This window comes from Triturus cristatus, chromosome 2_1 (assembly GCF_964204655.1).
Source record: "Triturus cristatus chromosome 2_1, aTriCri1.1, whole genome shotgun sequence".
Lineage (NCBI taxonomy): Eukaryota > Metazoa > Chordata > Amphibia > Caudata > Salamandridae > Triturus > Triturus cristatus.
This window is the reverse complement of record NC_140581.1, coordinates 32,346,818-32,369,516: the sequence shown is the minus strand read 5'-3', so window position 1 is coordinate 32,369,516 and position 22,699 is coordinate 32,346,818. Positions and strand designations below refer to the sequence as shown.

Genomic DNA, 22,699 nt, shown 5'->3' with positions numbered 1-22,699 from the left:
TGTTATATTAATTATGTAAATTATGTATTACTGATTTCTTTTCATTATATGTTATTTGTAGGCTGTTAGGTTTGTAGATTTATAAGGTGGGAAATAATGAATTTTTAATTAATTATTTATTAGATTTTTAATTATGTAAATTATGGAATACATATTGATTTTATTCATATATTAATTGTGGGCTGCTATGTTTGTAGGGGTCTTAGGTTGGAAAGTAATTTAGCAATAATTAATTAACAATTATTTATCAATTGTTAATTAATAGTTTAATTGATTTTAATATGTCACATTTGGAATGCTTTTGTGTTTAGTTATATATTTGGGATGTGGGATGCTATGTTTGAGTGGGAACTGAATTGAATAGCCATTATTTATTAATTGACAGTTACTTGTGTTCTTGAATAGTAATTATGTCAATTGATTAATTGTATTAGATTTTTAATACAAACCTATATGGTTCATGTTTTTTTTTATATTAGGAGTTTAATATTTTTTGTACTTTCTTGGTGTTACTTACATATGTAATGTGTTTGAAGTGAAATACCTTATCTGCTCTTGTTTAGACTGCAGGAAGAATTGTAAATATAATCTCTACGCAGTTCAACACTTTCTCTATTGTTGCACTGTTTGAAGTTGGAATAGTACATTTCACCTACTCGAAATACCATGCTTTCCCTACTGTTTCACAGACTGGAGTGGAAATAGTAAATGTCACCCCTCCAAAGTCCAACGCTTTCCCTACTGTGTTTGCACTCAATGGAAATAATACTTTTTACCCCACTGAAATCCAATGCTATCCTTACTGCCTTCCTGTTTGGAGTGAGAATAGTAAATTTAACCCCTCCAAAATCCAACGCTTTCCCTACTGTTGCACAGCCTGGGGTGGGAATAGTACATTTTACCTCTTGAAGTCCAACGCTGTCCCTATTGTTGCACAAACTGAAGTGGGAATAGTACATTTTACCCCTCCGAAATTCAACACTTTCCCTACTGTTGTGTTGTTTGGACTGCGAATACTAAAGTTCGCCCCTCTAAAGTCCAACTTTTTCCCCACAGTTGCACAGATTGGAATGGGAATAGTAAATTGTAACCCTCTGAAGTCCACCTCTTTCCCTACTGTTGTCTGCAGTGTGGAATAAGAATTCTAAAATTCATCCCTCTAAGGTCCAATGCTTTCCATACTATTGTACAAACTGGAGTATAAAAAATTCATTTTAACCTTCCGAAGTCAAATACTTTCCCTACTGTTGCCTTGCTTGTAGTGGGAATAGTAAATGTAACCCTTTCGAAGTCCAACACCTTCCCTAGTGTTTTTTAAACTGGAACTGGAATAGGAAATGTCACCCCACCGAAGTCTCATGCTTTCCCTACTGTTGCACTGACTGGAGTAGGAACAGTAACTCTAACCCCTCCAAAGTCCAAAACGTTCCCTACTATTGTGGTAACTGGATTAGGAATAGTAAATCTAAACTCTCCGAAGTCCAAAGCTTTCCCTAATGTTGCATAAACCAGAGTGGGAGTCGTATATTTTATACTATTAGACTTTAATATTTTTCAATAAATTTAGTTTTGTGTTATACTGTTTGTTTTTATTTTGTGCTTTTGCGGTTATAAATTATTTATAGTTCATTTACTGCCTAAATTAATTAATATATTTTTTTATTCTTGAATTGTTTACATTTTTATGGTTTTATTGTGTATATTACCTACAGGCAGCTGCCAGCAGATAGTTATAGTTAGAACCTAGTTTTGAAGGAAAAGTATTTTTTGTTTTGTCAATCACTTTGGCGTTGTTTGATGAATCCTCACGAAATGTTCAAAACTAGTTTGCCACTCACTTCAGCTGTTGTCTTGACAGTTTCGGGGTGATTCATCAAGTGGGGGCCAAGCAAAAGAGGGTCCCACAATGTGTTTTCTGCATGCGATATCCCATTGGGATTTTGAACATTCCAAACTGCTGGACGGAATTACAACAATTTTAGCAGAAAGCTAGCTCTTGGTCTAGAAGGTGTGCTTTTTGTGATTTGTTGTTAATACATTCAGTAGTTTGAGAGATATTAACTGGAAAACACATTTGTATATCTAGGGACAGGGACCATCCGGGATTTATCCGCGGTGAATCCGTGGCTCCACGTGCCAAAGCAAGGTTGTGATTGGCTGGCCGCACCTTTACAGAAAAGTTGCAGCCACCTTTTTATATCTTGGGAAATGGTTCCCGTGGCTGAAAAGTTGCTTGTGTACTAACTAAAGGAGTCACGTGAGAGTTTTCTTGACCTCTTTTGTATGTTATAATTAATGTGAAAACATGTTTAATGGGCAGTAAAATGCCAGAAAAACGTTTTGGGGCCACGTCCGAAATCCACTTGTCCGTTGCCGGGCCCAGCATGGCCCCTCTTGTAAATCTACGATGGATCAATGGATTTCGACACAAATGGAAATTGCTCTCACACCCACTCTGATGCCCATACTGACACTCTCACACCCACTCACATACTCATACAGACACTCTCACACCCACTCACACACCCATAAAGACACTCTGAAAAAAAAGACAGACACTCTTATACCCAAGCACATCCCTATACAGAATCTCTGACACCCAGTCACACACAGACACTCTCACACCCACTCACATGCCCATACAGACAGTTTCATATCCACTCAGGCAGCCACACATACACTTTCACACTCATTCATGGTGGAGACTATGCCATGGAAAGGCATGCAGAAAATCACTTTGGGGCCCATTGCGGGCCCCCAGGGGGTGGGGGGGCTGCACTTGGGGGGTACCATTGTAATGCCCAAGGTGGCTGGCACCGCGCGGTGCCTGCCACATTGTGCATCGCAATGCAAAACATGGGTTTTTAACATTGCGTACAGTGCTGCAGCCAGCAGCACCGTCCGCAATGTTAAACTACTGGGATGCGCCCGCCAGTGTGGCGGGTGCATCCTAATATGGCAGGCGGGACCGGCGCACCTATGGCGGACAGTCACAGCGCCGCAGGGATGGCAGGCGGACTTCCTAATAGGCCCCAAAGTGTCACATCTACTCACACAGCTGTAGAAGGGAATCGTAAATGCTTTTTTTTAATTAAATGTGTGCTTTTGGTTTGTGGATCCATAATAGATCCATGGAGTTGAGTGAAAATGATTGACAAAAGGGATTTAAACGTAAATGAACAAGTGCTTTGGAATTAGGGTGGCTCTGAAAAGAGTCTTTGTGTTTATTATTGTGTATATGACAAGTACACAGAAAACAGAATGCAGTCTTTCAAGATGTTCAGGAATACCCTGGTTTGTTTCTCTGTCAAAGGAACTCCATCAGTTCTGTAGATGCAGTCCATGTCAAAGGGTAGGTTGCTGTCGAGGATAGATCCCAATCTATGGTATCTGAGTAATGCAGAAGTAGTTATATTAACATGTTTCCTGGCTTTGTCTAGCTGTAGACAGAATGTGTTTGGCCACTTCTATTTCTGCCTTTGGCAAATACTGGAGAACACCAAGGCAGTGTGAGGAAAAATGTGTCATTAATTGAGCAAAGGTAACCTTCATTAGGAATTTCATTCCCACCCCAGCAAGTGTGCCCAGGTCATTTCCACCACAGTTCACAAATATGAGGTCTGGATGTTGGCAATCCATTATGGTTTCAACCAATGGAAGTGATTGATGCCACTTTAATTCTCTCTGGCCAACCCAAGCAATATCAGCATTAGGCTAACCCAGGTCCCAGTCAATGCCACTCTTTAGAGCGCACTCTCTGTCTCAAAACACAAAGCTGTGACCCACAATCCACACTCTAACCATTTTGAAGGCAAGTAGCAGTAGCACACAGGAGAAGGCTGCTTGTGAATGAGACAGATTTGAAAAAGAAGACAGTTAAAAAACAGCCTTAGCAACTAAAATTTAATTTGATTGGATGGTGTAAATATGCAAGTGGCTAAAACTAGGATCAGATATTGAGATAAAAGTAAGTTGATGTGTGATTGGCTTTGCAGATATTACCAAAAAGCAATGGTATTTGGGATATGGTTCTAATTCCAAACACTCAACCACACATGCTACAGTTGGTTTAGGACTTAACATGCTACTCTCAGAACCAAATTTCAAAGGAGGATTACTGTTTAAAAAGTGGTGTAAACAGAATTTCATCAACAAAATAAAAACATTTTTTTAAAGTAAAATATAATATGTTAAAAATAAAAAGAAAAATATATTTAATATTAAAAAGAAAAATGTTATATTAAATAAAATAAAATGAAAAAATTCAAACTAATAAATATTTAGAAAATATTAATACCAAAAACATTAATTATTACATAACGTTAGTCTATTTACTTCCTATCCTGTAAAACTACACAACTCACAACCCACATCGAAAAACAAAAAAAGGATTTGCATAATTAACATAATTAATTATCAATTAAACAAATATTAGTAATTAAAAAACAAATGAAAAAACTTGAAATGTAATTAACTTCCCACACTTTACATCTATAATCCCCACAGCCCACACCTAAAATTAAACTGTAAAAAAATTAATTACACAATTAAAAAATGTTTTCAATTAAATACCCAATACCATTTAACAACTAATTATAAAGTAAGTAAAATTAATGTACTCTCCAGCCTTCACCCATATAAACCCAAAACCCACACACCAAAAAATTGAACAATTACACTAAGTGATTATCAATTAATTAATGAATATTAATTATCAACCAATCATTAATTAATAAAAGAAAATAAATTACTTCCCACCCTTAACCCCTAAAACCCCACAGCTCACACCTAAAACTAATTACACAATTACCATAATTAATTATCAATTATTTAAGTGGTTTGCCAGAGCTTTTGGCTTTGCCAATATCTTTAAGCTATGTTGTAGTAGAGTGTGGCTGCATGTTGAAAAGTTATAAAAAAAAGTGTTATAGCATTTTTGTTACCCTATATATAACCACAAAGATATTATGTACAATGGAACAACCCTATTAAAAAAAGAATTCATATAAAAATCTCTTCTAGTTTTTTCTCCTTGCAATTCTGACAATTTCTTCCTGCCTGTTATAATGCTTGTTTATTATAGCTTTTCTTGTTATAGGGGTGGGGAGGACATAAACAAAAGGAGGGTGGAAAATAGCACCTGAATTATAACACAAGCAGCGGACTGACACTAGGGGACAATCACCAGATTCCAGATTCCAAGGGCAAACTGAGGTGGTGCTAAGTGATGCTAAGGTGGTGCTGAGGTGGTGGTGTGCTGGTGCTGAGATGATGCTCAGGTGATGATGAGTGATCCTGAGGTGGTGCTGAGTAATGCAGAGGTGGTGCTGAGTGATACTGAGGTGGTGCTGAGTGATGCTGAGGTGGTGGTGTGCTGGTGCTGAGGTGATGCTCAGGTGATGATGAGTGATGCTTAGGTGGTGCTGAATTATACTCAGGTGGTGCTGAGGTGGTGGTGTGCTGGAGTGGAGGTGATGCTCAGGTGATGCTGAGTGATACTAAGGTGGTGCTGAGTGATGCTGAGGTGGTGCTGAGTGATACTGAGGTGGTGCTGAGTGATGCTGAGGTGGTGGTGTGCTGGTGCTGAGGTGATGCTCAGGTGATGATGAGTGATACTGAGGCGGTGCTGAGGTGGTGATGAGTTATGCTGTGGTGCTGAGTCATGCTGAGGTGGTGGTGATGCTCAGGTGATGCCGAGTGATACTGAGGTGGTGCTGAGTGATGCTGAGATGGTGCTGAGTGATACTGAGGTGGTGCTGAGTGATGCTGAGGTGGTGGTGTGCTGGTGCTGAGGTGATGCTCAGGTGATGATGAGTGATACTGAGGCGGTGCTGAGGTGGTGATGAGTTATGCTGTGGTGCTGAGTCATGCTGAGGTGGTGGTGCTGCACTGGAGTTGAGGTGGTGCTTAGGTGGTGCTGAGTGATGCTGAGTTGGTGCTGTGCTGAAGTGATGCTGCTGTGATGCTGAAGTGGTGCTGCGCTTATGCTGAAGTTGTGCTGCATTGGTGCCAAATGTATTTTGAAATGTCCGGCCAACTTTACATTGTGCTTAATGCAGTCGGTTTGGCTATCTCCAGTCCGGACAGTCCCCAGCTCTCTCAGTGTTTGTAGATAAGGGATTTGGGACCCTGGGGGATAAAGTGATTTGTCCAGAATCATAGACTTTGGACAAGTGCGAAAGTTTGAATTAGAACAGGGTCCAAGATGGGCGACTAGTGCAATTACTCCATAACTGTGGTGATCGAGCTTCTCCGGTTCAAGGACTCTGTGTGTGAGGTTTTAACAGCGAGTGTCAAGAGTATACATACATTTTTATTGCCTCTTCAGATATGTCAACTTAACATGTAGTGTGGTTAACCAGATGCTTCAGCCTCCAATCCCTGGCAAAAGTCTAGCTGAAGTAATTCTAAAAGAGATGCTTCGCTTTCTGTTTTGGAAAACAGAGCTACACCAGCATCAAAATCTTATAGTGCCTAGAGGGCATCATAGAAGCATTTTGGGCTTTGGCAAACTGCACTAAACCACAACAGTTTTTCAGGCGTGCACTCCTTGCAGAAGAGTGGATTGAGGAGTGGTCGAATTTTGACTCAGATTATTTTACAAAGACCACTTAGCACCTCGCTGCATTTGCACAGCCGGCTTTTGGCTCTACGTAGGTATATGCACAAACGCACCCAGTTAACTACAAAATCGGATGGGAGCATCTCACCCAGGCCAATTAATGTTCTTGCATTCTGATGCTTGCATTTCTTTTTCCTTATGAATGTAGGGAAAGAGTGTGCGAAAGGGAAGGAAAAGGCAGCACTGGGTGAGCTCCTCACATATACAAGGGACAGCTCAATATCTCTACAGGGAACATAGGAGCATATCAGCAACAACCGGCGATAATTATCGCTAAGCGCACTTAGCTATAGGATAAATATCGCCGGCTAGCAAGGATTTTTATCGCTGAGATAGCGCGCTATTAGCAACGCTTATCTCAAAAGCGATAAAAATCCTAGCGCTAACTGCCAAATGTGTGATTATCGCTAAAAACCCAGCGACAATCCCACGAAGTTTGGAGATAGCTTGCTGATAGGGCCTCACATACTTAGCCATGATATCCACCTTCCATAGGATATCATGGCTAAGTCAGTCCTGAAATAGGCGTAAGGAAAGTAGCGATAACAGAGGTTATCGCTACTTTTCTTGTCGCTATGCTGCTTTGCGTGAGGCTTGATAATAGGAGAAATGTCGCTTAGCGACATTTCTCCCTTATCCTGGGGAGGAACGCCCACTTTGCATCTCATTAGAGATGCAAAGATGGGTGTTAGGAATTCAGGCGCTAAGGTAAGGTTTCACGCGATAGCGTGACCTTGCTGATATAGCGATAAAATTATCGCCGCTTTTCGGCCTTGTAGATATGCCCCATAATACCTTCCCTCTTTATCACTGCCCATGCCAGGGGTGTTGTCCAAAGACCATTTTGCTAGTGTTTTATTAATTTAATAAAAATAATACAATTATTAAAAAGGCAGGAGGGATGCTTTGTTTTTAAGTCCCTGAAGGTTTTGTAGGAATGTGAACATGTTATAAATATATGGGTGCAGATTTGAATTTATAAATGTATACAAAAGATTTGTTCTGGAGATGTGAGAAAGTTAAAATAGACAAACGTTTATACTACATAATCTAGTCCCACAAATTTGCCGTGCGGATATTGCCTTCGGTGAAGCTTCATTGTTCCATGTTTGGCGATGCCTTTATTTCCAAACAAAGGGAAAAAGAACAGCTGCTTTAAAATCCAGATGTAAGACTGGAAACCAAATATCCTAGTCCAATCAGGTACACGGGTGTACTAGTGACGTTATTACACCATTTGATCTGGGTATTATAGCACCACTTGATTTTCATTAGCTGGGATGCTACTTTAAATGTAACGCTCTCCTCTGCCATTGAAACATGTCTGCAGCACATTCTTATCACCCCAAAGGGCTCAGCCTTTCATCTTTCTGAGGATGGGAACATAGGAGCCGTTATGATGAAATCTAACAAGGCTTCTCGTTTGTTGAGCATTCAGAGTACACACCTCTTTTAGTAAGCGCTATATGAAAACGTTGGTATTATTACAGGTCTAAAAAACATAAAGGCTCAGATGGTTTTATTGAGGTGTTCAGGTAATATAACATTTGCATCACTTCCGAAGTCTCGTGTACCGATGTGAGCTGTGCGGGCGTTCTCACTACCAAATGTGAGGCACAACACCGCCTTTCAGTGGAGTCGACAATCACCAAAGATTACCGAATATATAAATACAATGACTCCTCTTGAAAGTAAGTAGATTGGCGAGGCTGCGTGTCTGTTCCAGTAAATGCTTTTTTATTTGACTTGCTTCCTATTTTCCTACTTCTGCCACCTCTATCTAGTGGTTTGCGTGTATCTTACATGCTGGACAGTGTTTCCAAAATGGAGTAAAACAGATCCATCTGGCACCTTGCATTGTGTAAATACACTGTTTATGGAGCTTCATTCGCGTAGGCTACTGAGGAAAGGAGAGTCATGAGGGCTGCGCTGTGGGCGACAGGCTGGACTCTGGTCAGAAAATAAAATCAAGACTTGCTGGAAGTGCCCCGGCCTACCGTGCCACGCGCCAAGGATTTGGCACCATTACTGACATGGTCATATCGGTTTATCATTAGTTATTTATCATGAAAGAGGCAATCTTCAAGCGGTAGCTCTGCTGTCTTTGTGTTAACAATGGTGTTCTTCCTACGACATCTGGGAATAGTGCGATGCCCAGCTCGCACTACTGGCTCTAGCAGCATGCCACACAAATGAAAAGGAGCTTAAAAACGTTTTTATGAGGAGCAATTTAGATATGGAACACCTACAAGCCTAAACAAAACACCAGCGTTAAAGACTGCTTTTGATTCTGTTGCTGCATAGAGGGCAACGGGGAAGAATGTGGCCTTACGGCCAACACTGCCGAATTTGGAGCTGCATCAACAACAGAAATCACTTAATCCCCCGCGTACCTAAAAATTAATTTGTACTTGTGTAATGGCACTGGTGCTCATGTAAAGTACTCCAATACCTTCCCGCCGTATTTGGTAAAATAAAACTGCAACAAAAAAATAACAAGTGGGAGGGGTGGGGGAAGTGCGGCCGAGAGCACACAGCGTTTCCCTTGCGGGAGCGAGCAAGGGCACCATATGTTTGCAAGTTAATTGCTCACTCCCACAAGGGAATTGCCAAAACGTGCACGCGTTGCCATTGAAAGCAATGCAACGCGTGCACGTTTTTGGGACACAAACTGAATCGATTGCTAAAGGTCTCCTTAGCAGCGCATGGCCCCTGCGTAGGCGAGACCTGAAAAATACATCACATACATTTAAAATATATAGTGAAATATATAGGTGGAAGAGGTGTGGTGCAGCGGCCAGGGTACCTGACTCCAGACTATGCGGTTCACGGTTCGATCGCCGGAGGCAGGTTAGCCCAGCACCATGTGACTCAGGGCAATAGCTCGCTTAATCTTTCCGATGGCCCCCAGCGCCGGGACACCACTTAGGAGGTGGCTTTCGCTTTACAAATACTGGTATTTCATTTAATTTCATATAATAAAATACATAACACTAATTCAAAAAATGGTATTTTAAACAACAATTTTATGGCAAACAATATTAATGACTTCTATATTTTTAAAATCGATGGGGTATATACTTATCGCTGAGTTATGGGCACTTCATCGCAGCCATAGTCGCGATAAATTTATCGCCCTATTCACAAGCTGGTGCTAACAGCCTTTAACACCAGTTTACCTGCGATAGTATCCGCAAAAAACATCGCCATTGATGAAACCGGCAACTATCGCTCCCGTGCAAAAGGCTGCAAAAACACCCCTTCACAACATTCTCAACATTCTCAACGACCAGCCAGATCGGCGATAAGATCCCAAAACATGCGATAAGGCGCGTTAGCTGCAGGATTTTAACACCTGCCATGGAGCCACTGATCATGCAGCTCGGAGCCCCAAAAGGGCCACAGCACCCACTGCCACCACATCCAGGACCGCCACCCCCCCGGTCCCCCTGGCCCCCCACCGAGGACTCTACAGAGGCAGCGCAGACAAAGACAGCGGACCTTCAGGAAACGCACCAGCCTCACAGATCCAACACCAGAGAATGTCATTGCCCACTACAGGCTCAAAAGGACAACCATCCTACGCATCCTGACCATCATTGCCCACAGGCTGATGGTACCAACACAGCGGACAACCAACATCCCTCCGCAGACAAAGCTGCTGGCTGTGCTGCACATATTGGCCTCTGGGACCTTCCAACCAACACCCGCCAGAGTCGGAGGAGTCTCACAGCCAGCCCTATCAAAGTTCCTCACAACTGTCTTGGATGCCATCGTCAGCTTGGTACCCCAGTACCTATACTTCCCCCACACTGCGCAGGAACAGCTGGAGACCAAGCAAGGCTTCTACGCCATAGCTGGATTCTCACACGTGTTGGGGGCAATTGACTGCACACATGTCCTACTTGTGCCCCTGCCGACACTGCACACAAATACTGCAACAGAAAGCACACACCTTCCATCAATGTGCAGGCAATAGTGGACCACCGGGGACTCTTCACCAATGTTGTCGCCAACTACCTGGGCAATGTGCATGATTCATACATCTTCCGACAGTCCATCATCAACCAGCACTTCTGGGATGGCAACTACGGAAATCGCTGCTCGTTGGTAAGTGCCAAATTAACACACCACACACCTCAACTCCACAATAATGCAACTCACAACTCTGGGAATGCACATGTTACAAACTCACATACAACATGCCAAACAACATGCCCACCCACCATGCATGACAGCATAACGTACTAAGGTAACCTGGGCTAGCCATGTACATGAGCCATCAACGACATGGCACCTCAGCCACACAATAGCAGAATGTGGGGAGAGGTGGGAACCAGGCATGTGCGAAGGAGGCAAGTGACCCATGAATGAGAATGTACACAATGTCAAGTTTGGCGTGGATGTGCTGGACAGACTGCAGTACGCAGACCACAGACATATCCATGTCGACATATACTGCTGGTGGTGGTAGTGTTGTGGACAGTGGACGCAACTATGACACCCCAGCCAGTGGGGAAGATCTCGGAAATGTAGCTTGTTACATCCCCTCTGTAAGCATGTGCGGAGTGGGCTGGCCCGGCGTATGCCAGGCTAGCGTAGCGGTGTGAATAAAAAGCACGTAGTCCTGGGCGTGGTTCTCTTCCGGAATGCCCAACGTGTCTGCCAGGGCAGTGCCTCTCACCCCGCCATGAGGCAGACGCCGTGTGCGGCAGTGCCTGCGATCCTGTGCGCCTGCTGCAGCCCGGGTCGCTGGTCCCCGAACCAGTCTTGTCTGCCCCTGCGCATCCAGGCCTCACTGCTCACCTGCATGTCTCCAAGAGGGCCCACCATGTGCCGGTGCAAGCTCCAAGCCCGAGGCCCGTGACCTTGGCAGCATCCTCAGACCATCACGGCCTCCGCGACATAGGCCGGCAGTACTCCTTTCTCATTGACGTAGTCCACCGGCATACACAGCAGACAAGTAGGTCACACATTTGGAACTGAGTCTTGATTACACAATGGCATATTTTATGACTGAGCTTATATCAGTATACTCCCTTCGATGTGGTGCCACAAACTCTGTGCATTGCATTCTGACCACATGTGTCTGTGGGCCCTTGCTGTCTTCTGCCTTCGGCCTACACTGTGGTCCATCAGGCCTCACATCAATCCAATATAGTCCATACCAGGCAGGACGCGGCATTGTCGCAGCCTGCACACCCGCTCGTCTCTGGTGCCTCCACCTCTGTCAACCAGAAATCTCCTCCACATGCCATTTCAACGCGTGTGTTAGAGATCCAGGAGGAGCTGGCTGCACAGCGGTTGACCCGCACTGACCGCTGCCTCCGGTCTAGTCTGCGGTCGAGTAGGACACACATTTGGAACTGAGTCTTGATTTCGTCATGGCAGAGTTCATATCACAGTACGCAAGGAGAAGAGTAAGAGGAAGAAGTGGTTCAGTCCAGAGGACAAAAGGATCTCCGTTATGGAAGTGATCGAACACTACCTACAACTGCACTGGTGCCACTGACTCTGTGCATCTCAAGCCGACTACACTGCTGTCGAGTAGGTCACACAATTAGAACTGAGTCTTGATCTCAACATGGCATTGTTCATATCATTGTACAGGCCTCATCGCAGACTGCATCCCTTTCCAGCTCTGGTGCCACTGACTCTGTGCCACGGGAGTCATGGACACTCTCTGGTTGAACTTTGGTGGCATCTGAGTCTATGGCCTGGGGGTTGTCTTCATCATCATGTAGCCGATAATGACATGGTGGGAAAAGGGAGACTGTAGCATTCAACTCCTCCATGTTGCCTGTTTCTGCTTGCTACTGCCCTCTGCATCATGCCCTGGATGAACACCTTCCACTGTCCCCCTTAACACACCACGACATTCTTCTTGGACATCAACGAGGACACGCTCAGCTCTCCTGGCCCTTCCTCAGTGCATCGCCAGTCACCGTCTGGTGGCGGTGTGCCTGTGCCGGGCACTGTGCATCCGGGGCCACTAACTCTGTGCAGCTCAAGTCCTGGACCCTTGCTGTTTGAACTGTGAACTTCTGATTGTCTGAACACTGTTGTAGTTGTTGCCAGCACCAACCAACCCCTGAGGGGTGGCTTACACTACCCAACACCCATCCAGCACAGGCGTCACTGGACATGTGACCCTGGCAATAAAGGTGCCGGGCGCACGTGCCCATAGCCAGTTCCACAAATTATCTCAGTGTGTCCGTGTGATCATTATGTATGCATGAGGGCCCCAGGCCATACCACATAACATTGTGCTGTGTACAGCGGGCGCAACCTTGTTACCTCAGGCAGTGGGGTAGACCTGGGACATGTAGCAGTGTCGGACCCCCCTGTGAGCGTAAGCGGAGTGGACTGGCGTACGGCAGTATGGCGTACGGGTGTGGTCATTCAACACGTGGCTCTGGACGTGGTTAAGTTTAGGCCTTGCCAAGGAAGTAACTAATTTGTGTGTCTCTGGTGTAGTGTCCGCGCCATCCGTCACGCAATATACAATGTTGCTATGTAGCATGCCCCCGGAATGCGGGTTCGGCCGAGGGGAGCGCAAGCCCGCTCGAGGGCCAGGGATCAGACATGCCAACTGTTGTGTGTGTCGCTATTCCTGCAGCACAAGCCAAAGGTCTACCCTCAACCGCATGGCGAGTTCAGCCAGGCATGAACTCTACATCTGTGTCCGCCCTGTCCTTACCATAGGCCTATACACAAGTGGCCACCCACCTTCAGTGCACAACATCACAGTGTCGTTGTCAGGCTTGTGGACATGCGCAGGCAGGCATGACAATGGTGTGCCGTAGGGGTGCAAGTGATGCAACCGTGCTGCGCACACTAGTGAATAGGCTCGGGGGAGGGAGGAGCAGCAGTGAGGCTACGTAATAAACATTGATGTCGCTCATTTGCAACAAGCAGTAAATGTCATACAGGAATCACAAAGTCACACATATCACACACCTATGAACCAGTGAGCCTGCCAATACTTCATGCAGAAAAAACTACTGACTCATGTCTCTCTGCACTGTCACAGGTGATCAAGGATATGCACTCTGCGCTTGGATGATGACACCCCTCCGAGCCCCGAACACACCGGCCCAGAGGCAGTACAATGTGGCCCGCAAACGCACCAGGGTCATTGTGAAACGCACATTTGGCTTGCTGAAGTCACGTTTCAGGTGCCTCAATGTCACAGGTGGATGGCTCCTGTACAGCCCAGACATCGTGTGCAAGATGATCATTGCATGTTGTGTGTTGCACAACATATGTGTACGCAGCAATGCCCCATGGATACGAGTGCCAGATGCACCGGACGATGATGATGAAGATGAGGCAGGTGGACCACACCCCACTGCAGCTACAACAGGAATAGCCTGTAGGGACACCATCATTGACAATTTCTTCACATGAGCAAGTCACATTGTGACAGTTCTTAACAGTCATAGGACTGTCCAAAATGACCACAGGCACGGCATGTGCAAATAAATGTCTTCAAATAAATATTCCCTGAGTGCATGTCACTCATCTGTACAGGCACATCACTCAGACAGCTGTGAGTGCGACATGTAGTGCTAACAATTTTATGATTTGTTCATGGATGGTGGGTGTGCCACCTCTGTGAAGAGAGGCTGTTTAGGGTGTCACGTACTCGAACTGCCAGTTCTGTGTGTCACAGTTAGTAGGGAATCCCACTCTTCGGCGTTTCACATGTGTCCCAAATCATTCCATTTTGGATGCCATTTGTGACCTACAGGTGACAACTTGGCTCCTTTTGGGGTCGGATATGTACCACCATGATGCAGGGATGCCCCCTGTGACTCAATTACCACAACATGGGCAACATGTACGTAAGTGGGAGTCACTGCCCCTACATTCGTCCACACTTTCATACTTGATTGATCATGGACATGACACATCTGTGTGCAGGAGGGGTTGCTTGTCCCTCTGCAATGTGAAGGGGAGATGCGGTTTAACAGTGTGTCCCATGCATGTTTCAGCATTGGCGCAGTTTACATGCAGACTGCATGTCAATGTACATTGTGACTGTGAGGAAATGCCTATTTGACGCGGGACAATGGTTATTTGTTCTACGTCACGGATGTGGGGTTGTTCTTGTACATTGTCATCTCACCGTTTTTTTACTCTGCTTTTATGGTGCCTTTTCCCGCATGACGCGTGGGAATTGCAGGCCCAGTGCTGGTTATCGCTGATTTTTGTATCACGATTGGCCTCATCGCTACTATTTTCGTGTTCGTGTTTCGCGTTTTTTCGTCGTCGCGTTGATTTTGACACAGTCATTTGACGAGTTATCGTGGGACTATCGCATGGTACCGCCCTGTTGAGAATACCACGTTAACACAGAGTTATTTTTCCGTGATAGACTGCGATGTGAAGAGTTGCGTTAAGCTAATTTTGCAATGGTTATCACACATTCTTAAGAATATGCCCCATAGTCTTTGCTTCGGTTCCACAGAGGAAACGCGGTCCCAAAAAATTTGGAAAACAAATATTACAAAATTCACTACATATTTCTCACAAAAATGTAGAAATGTTCTATTCATTTAAAAAACAAGTGCTCCTTAAAATAGTATTTTTAAATAAAAAACTGTACCGAAAATGATACAAACTATAAATTGTTTTTTTTTTACGATTTCCAATAAGTCAAAAAAGTTAAAACATAAATCCCTGAAAAATGAAAACAATGTAAACATCTTATAACATGTACATAATATCTTGAAACAAACAAAAGTTCTTTAAAAAACATGAATTTATTATACTTCCAAGACATGAACTTAGAAAACCTAAGACATTTCCTGAAAAATCTAGGGTTTACATAGTCGTTATACTTGAGAAAAGAAATTTGAAAAACCTTAGAAATTCACTGAACAAAACAAAGGCTACAGGGACATTAAAGTTTAGAAATAGAATTAAAAGAAACTTATAAATTCAGTGAAAAAACTAAAGATTACAGGGACGTTATAGTTAGGCTCAGATTTCACACACACACAACACCATAGAAATTCAGCAGTTATATTTACCTGAGCTAACTATAAATTACGCCCCCGCTATGCACTACTTATGGAACATATCACATCAATCATGACATGGTCAGTACATCACTGATGACATCACTGATGACATCTCAAATGACCTGCAGCACCAGCTGGTCATGGCACTCTTCTGCACCGGAAGGCCTACTTCGGGCCCGAGACAATGGAGCAGCCACAGCGTACCAATGGGATCAATCTCACCCTCATTCGGCTGCCAGGTTATCAGGCCACAAAATGTCACTTGCCCCTGCCAATAATTAGCAGAGGGACTTTAGGATTCAGTAGGATTAACTCAGACGTGTCAGCAGATGAGCCTGGTTCCATTCTTTTGGCCATCTTGCCAGGCCAAGCCCCCATTTTAACAAACATAGGGGCAGATTAATGTTCCCTGGCGCATCCCTGCAAATCAGCATGGATGCGCCAGGGAAGATGCGTCATGAAAGTTTACCCTTGCGCCACAATAGATGCGCCGCATTTACAATGCAGCGCATCCTGGCGCAAGGATAAACAGATGCGTGACGCATCTGATTGCGGAAGGTTGGCGCATTGCTGGAGTTGCGTCGCAAGCGCGACGCAGCTCCAGCAAGGCTCGGGGGTGCCCTATCATTACAATGCTGCGTCAATCCTTACGCCTGCTTCAAGCAGGCGCAGGGTTTTGACGCAGCATGGGCTCAAAAGTGACTGAGTGAAATCTTGTAGATTTCACTCAGCCACTTTTAGGAGGCGTTCCTGCGACGGAACGCTCCCCCACTGCACAGGTATGCCTACTGCTGGCGCAGGGCTTTACAACGTGACGCATCTCCCAGATGCGTCACGTTGTAAATACCCCGCAGCATGGCGCAGGATTTGCGCCGTCGCTGCGTCACAAAAGTGACGCAGCAGCGGCGTAAATGAGGTGCAAGGGGCTCATAAATCTGCCCCATACTTTACAAATCTCCCTACCCTTTTCCCCTATAAAACCATACATTTTAACACTACCACAACTATTTGATAAAATATAGAGAAAAACAACATTATATACAATTATATTTTTGTAATCGATGTTAAAAACAACACTAAAATATACTACAGTGAGATATACTTACCTTCCATATTGATGTCCAGGATATTTTTTACATCATAATAGTCCTGCAATAAGTTTTGTATCACTAAATATTTTTCCAATATTCTGTCCAAATACCGATATTTAAAGGGTTATATTTACCTTGAACATTAATTCATGGGTTATCTGAAAATACAAGACCTTGGAGGTATGATGGTGACATTTTTTGCAGGTGGCTATTGCAAGATCCATGGAATCATTGATCTTATTGAGAAATACATCTGTGGAACCGATGGTGTAGAAACAATTTGGAAGGGCATTCATAAACTCTCAGGCCAAACAATGCTTTGGTATGCCCTTAACCTACCCCATGTATGGTGTTTGGTATTTTACAATTGTATGCATTTGTGACATACAATTACATAGTAGAATACCCATTTATACTTCCCAGCTATCCTTTAGTAAATACGTGGCTGGCAATAATAGAGCCATATTTGGCCATGAATTATGTTTTACTGCCAGAAATGATTTTGTGGCTGTGGCCTCTAATATTAATTAATATTATGTGAATACACTCATTGTTGGCCGGCCCGTGCCTATTTTCTACTTAAAGCTCTAAGGAGTGAGAACAGCAGTGGAATAAAGTCTTAATAACATTAAATACAGATTAATTCAAGGATATCTGTGGAGTCTAAACATGATGGTGCTACACAAATTGTGTTTTTAACAACGTTATGGAGTATTTAGTTTAGGTAAATGAGATGATTTGTTTTTATTTATAATTAGACAGAACAGAATGGAAGTCTGAGGAGATTAGAAGTTGAATCTAACTTGAGATCAATACAGATGAGCCAAGTATAAAATGAGTACTGTAAATTAAGGTAAGTGATAATATAAAAGGGTATTATTAATGCACAATAGATGTTAATTAGTTTCATGCTGAATTAGAGTATACCGATTTTAGAAAAGAATGATTCAATTACAGATATTATATACATTTTGTTCGGATGGTTACACATTGTATTCAAGCAACAAACATTAAGAATAGGTTTGACAACATGTTAAGATAAATTTGAAATTAATATGTAGTCTATTTATTTTACCTAATTGTTGGCCTTATTTGTTGTTTATGAGTTCCAATGAAGTGAAATTTGCAAAAAACATATGTTGGCTGTCAATAAAAAAATGCAAATATAAATTTTAAAAAATTGCTCTCAGATATGATATAAATTTTGCTCATATTGTGAATAAAAAGTAGCATCACTGAACACAAGTGCTTAATAATTATATCAGTATATGGATCAAAGTTTAGGGAATCCAAGTCAGGCACAGCTGGGTACTGGCCTTGACACTAGCCAGGGCAACAGGAATACCTGAGAAACCAAAATGTAATATGGCACCGGCTTCTTACATTACAGACTGCCTAATGCAATATTGAGAGGTTAATTTGGTAAGAAGAGTAGATTGGGTGTTATAGCGGGCAGGGAAAAGGGCATACGTCTAGATTCTGATTGTTTCCACAAACTATATGAATTTAGAAATTGGTCAGGAAATAGGTGCACACAGCAAAAACGCTTATACCCCTGTCTCTACTGTCAGGTCTTACCAGAGACATTCACAGTGACAGTGGGAATTCACAAGTCACAAAGGGTGATCAGTATTTATTGATAGTCGCAACATGACCACCATTGTGAGTGCAGCCTTTTTGCCTGAATAGGGGAGTTTTGTATGGGAAGTGGATATGGCTTAACTGCTACAGTGGTTGACCTCGAAGCTAGGGAAAATGGTTCGAGTAACGGTAGGGATACTTAACATCCTGTGAGTCTGGGCAAAACACTTAATCTCCCCATGCCTAATAAAATGAATGTGTCCATCGGTAACGCAACTGGTGATCATGTGAAGCACTCTGATACATTCGGGTCGAGTTTGCGCTATATAAAACTACCTCCCCAGAAAAAGTACCAGCAATGGCATGTGAATGATTTAACATCACAATGATTTAATATCACTCTTGCACATGAATGACTGAACTGGATTGTGATAACCAAGGCCAACTCGCTTACCTCCTTTCCTGCAGCAGTGACCCAGGTCCATCATGCCGACCCTTGTAGCACCAAAGACGCGGAGCCAGCTGAGTGAGCCATCCAGGTGCCCCACAAGCAAGCTCTCCCAGGTTCTCATCCCCCCTACGGGTTCCTGAGGTCTTTGGATATTAGTCCAGGCCATGGTGGTCACCCAGGATGGTTGAAGCTGCCCATGGCTTTGGGTTTCTGGAGGGATAGAGAAATATCACCTCAGAGGTTTACATTAATACCCAAGTGAAAAGAACTAAGGTGTTTAGCCATTCCAAATACAAGTCATGGTGACATGGTGACAATCTTATCAGTCTAGAAAAGCACAAGATCTTCAGTAAAAGTGTCAGGATAAAATGTTCATAAACTGCGGAGCGGTTAGAACATACCATTTTCACCCCAGATAGTGACCAGCCTGTCCCAGGAGATGGCCAGATACCTCCCGGTGGGACTCCATAAGACAGGTGAGATACTGAAGGCCTCTGTGGAGGATGCTGCGCCTGCTGGAACTTTACTGTGAGGGAATGACAACAAAACATGACAGTCACAAGTAAACATCTTCCATCTTCCATCTTCTCAACTCTGCCACAGATGCATGCCTCAGGACTTGACGCCCTTGATTGGCCTAACTAATCTTCTTATGGTATCTCAGCAACACAGACATCATTTGATAAACCTGCCCATTTCCTTCAAGGGAAGTCCTGACATTATATATTTGCTCATTCGCAGCACCAGGACTACTCTGCGGTTCAAGACTTTGTCCACCATACGTTACAAGGGAAACGGCCATTACTTTGCTGCTCGAACCATGCTGTGCCTTAACAACTCGGTACAAACCACAAATGCGTCTTTATAACACATTCCTTTCCCACGTCAACAGATGACTTCCATTAAGGAAATCGTTGTTGGACCGATGTTGGATGTTAAGTCCAACACTTTCCCTACTGTTGCACAAACTGGTGTTGGAATAGTAATTTATACTATTCCAAAGTCCAGCGCCCCCCTAAGGCAGGTCATTATAAAGACTTGCGTGGTAAAGAAATGCGCTGTAAAGACACATTCGTGGTTCAGACCATGCTGTTAAGGTAGGCGTGGTAAATGCCTGCGTGATTCCAAAATACAACCACATTACAGGAGTGAGGCTGGCAAGCATCGATATCTTTGTAGTGAATAAACAGCTGCTAGTGAAGTGAATCATATATTGATGCAAATAAACTATCTTTAGGCCATGCATACAAATGATTCGATTAGAATTGATTAACTGAATCCTCGGATCCTTTACATGGTGAGCAAGAGCCGATGGGATTCAGAGATCAGCTGAAGACTGAATCAGTTGAAAAAGTGAAAAGCATATTGTGCAGATTCTGAAGACTTGAGAAGGTGCAAGACAAGAGTACAAGACATGCACTGCATATAATACAGAACAGACTAAAGTGGAAAAGACTGAGGGCTCTAGTCACAAAAAACAGAACAAAAGTATGTGCCAAGATCTCCCCCTAAACAAACCTTTCCAACTTTTAGCTATTCACTAATATTAACAGGGATAAGCCTGGAAAACTGTGCGAGGTGCAGGTTTTCAGGCATACTCTTGGGACGCTCATGTTTCTTTCCCAGGGGGACCCTATAACAGCTGTGCCAAGCTCTCCATAGCGAGGAATGATGAATATGTTCAGGGATTAGGTATATTGGGGAGATAGGGGTGCAATATGGTCAAAGCCTGAGAAAGAAATAGCTTTCTCTTTCTTTTGCAGGTGTTGTAGCGATTAGAGTTTTACTCACAGTTGTAGGGTCTAACAAGGGTTATTGAGATTGATATAAGCGCCGCACCTATGCTCCAGTAGAAGGTTCGTAGGGGAGTAGTGGAGCGAAAGAGATGAGAGTGACATCCCATAGACGAGGCCAGTGTTGGTCTATCTGTCATAGTGACAAAAGAGAAAAGAAAATTGGAATAGGCAATAGCGTCACCCATCCCTCATTTTCTCGTGTTTGTTGGAGGGGAGCGAGCAGGCCTCTCTACTCCACTCTTCACTCCCTCTTATGAAGGTATCCTCATAAAAAGGTGCCACAGGGAGAAGCCTCAGGGGAGTTTCAGGGAATGTGGGAGGATGTATATGCCCACAGGTTTAGTCCATTTTATTAGCAAGCATTGGCAAAAGCATTTGTTGTTAGCATCAGTGGTTGGAAGTATTTGTTGTTGGCATCAGTGGTTGCAAGTTTTTGTTGTTGGCATCCAGTGTATCCAGTGTCCCAGGATATCTCAGTAAATTTGTCATGTGTCTTATATAAATATTTGGGATATTTACATGTATTTGGTATGTTGTGCCGTAGTTTATGGTTTCCCACCTCTGACAAGAGTTTTGATATTGGACAAGAAATGTCCCCCCATTTGACTAAATGTTGATTGTTGAGCTTGTATATGCCGGCTTGCAGTTCCCAATTCTTGTAAATTTGGACTGCCATTCATCTGAGCGGGCACTGTTTGGCTCTCCGGTGATGTAGAATGCATAGTTTGGAAGTGCTCCATCTGCTTCTGTGGTTTGTCATTCCTGTTAAGTTGCTGATATCATGGAGCAGGCCTGGCTGAATTGATGCAATAATATGAGGGCTGTTAGCAATCACTAATCCTGCCTAGATTGAGTCCCTATACCTTTTTAAGTGATGAGTGGCATCTAATGAGTAAAATTTATCAGTTACAGCTACCACAGAACCGATGGTACAACTAATGGAATGTCCAGTGCCAGTGGAAAAGTATCTTAAAATGTAAAAAATATTGTAGCTTCCCTAACTCATTTGTTGTGTGTATTCATTAGCATTCCCCAAGCCTCCTCTGTGTATTCTCTGTTTAGTGCTGTTTATCAGTGCTGTCTAGTGTATGCCAGGGCACATTTTGAGAATAGGTGCTCAAAAAGGGCACTAAGAAGGCTCAACACTACTTCTTGAAATATCCCTAGGTCTTCATGTATAACAGAATGGGGGAGACTGGTAACGTCTGACAAGGCCACCTGACTGCTTTATGCAATCCATCAATCATTGAGTAGATTGTGGCTTGTCACCTGTGAGGGTATCCAGGCTGTGGCAGGGTCCAGTTGATTAGCCAAATAGCCAAGTCTGCAGGGCCCTCCAAGAACTCTGGGAGAAATGAGGATGTCCGGAGATGAAAGGGTAGCTCGTTCCATGTCTCCGCTGCTAGGTAGGAGAAGGTACAACCTTCGCATCTGCTACATCAGATGCGTGTGGGCGACAGTTAGAGAGGGGAAAGTGGAGCGGAGGTGTCTGGTGAACTGATAAAAGTTCAGGCAGTGGTTCAAGTAGGCTGGTCCGTAGTTGTGCAGGGCCTTGTATGCATGAGTCAGTAGCTTGTACTGGCATATTTTCTGTACCTGGAGAAAGTGGAGTTCCCAGAGGTGGGGTTGATGTGGGTTCATCTAGGGAGATCAAGGATTAGTCTGGCTGCGGCATTCTGTATTCTGTATGGTCTGTAGTCATCCGAGGAGGTGTGCTGCAATCTTAACATAGAGACCGTTGCTGTAGTCGAGATAGCTGGAGATTGGCTTTGGTGATGGTGTGTCCCCACTTGAATATCTTACAAAGCTTGCAGGGGATGAAGAAGCAGGAGGAGGAGACAGAGTTGACCTGAGTCATCATGGTTAGCTTGTTGTCCAACAAGATGATGCCTAGGTTCCTAGCGTGGACAGAGGGGGCATGAGTAGGTCCAAGTTCAGAGGGTCACCAAGATGCTTCCCATGGAGAGAATTTGTTTCCAAAGATCAGTACCTCTGTCTGGTCTTTGCTGAGCTTCAGGCAGTTTTCCTTCACTTAGTTGATGACACCTGTCATGCAGTTGAGGAAGTTGGTGTTGGTGGTGTCTACAGAGTGGGAGAGGATGAGTTTTGTGTCATCGGCATAGGGAATG

General features: G+C 43.8%; 1 protein-coding gene across 7 annotated transcripts in view; it reads right to left on the bottom strand.

Annotated features, from left to right (window-relative positions):
- LOC146863653 (putative E3 ubiquitin-protein ligase HERC1) overlaps positions 1-22,699 on the bottom strand; it is a 1,482,062-nt gene that overhangs the window by 385,419 nt on the left and 1,073,944 nt on the right. For all 7 annotated transcript variants that reach the window (XM_085627737.1, XM_085627739.1, XM_085627735.1 and 4 more), the window contains 2 exons: positions 19,176-19,300; positions 18,778-18,984 (listed from right to left, as the gene is read on the bottom strand). In XM_085627737.1, coding sequence (XP_085483863.1) covers positions 18,778-18,984; positions 19,176-19,300 — 332 coding nt within the window. The remainder of the gene's footprint in view (positions 1-18,777; positions 18,985-19,175; positions 19,301-22,699) is intronic.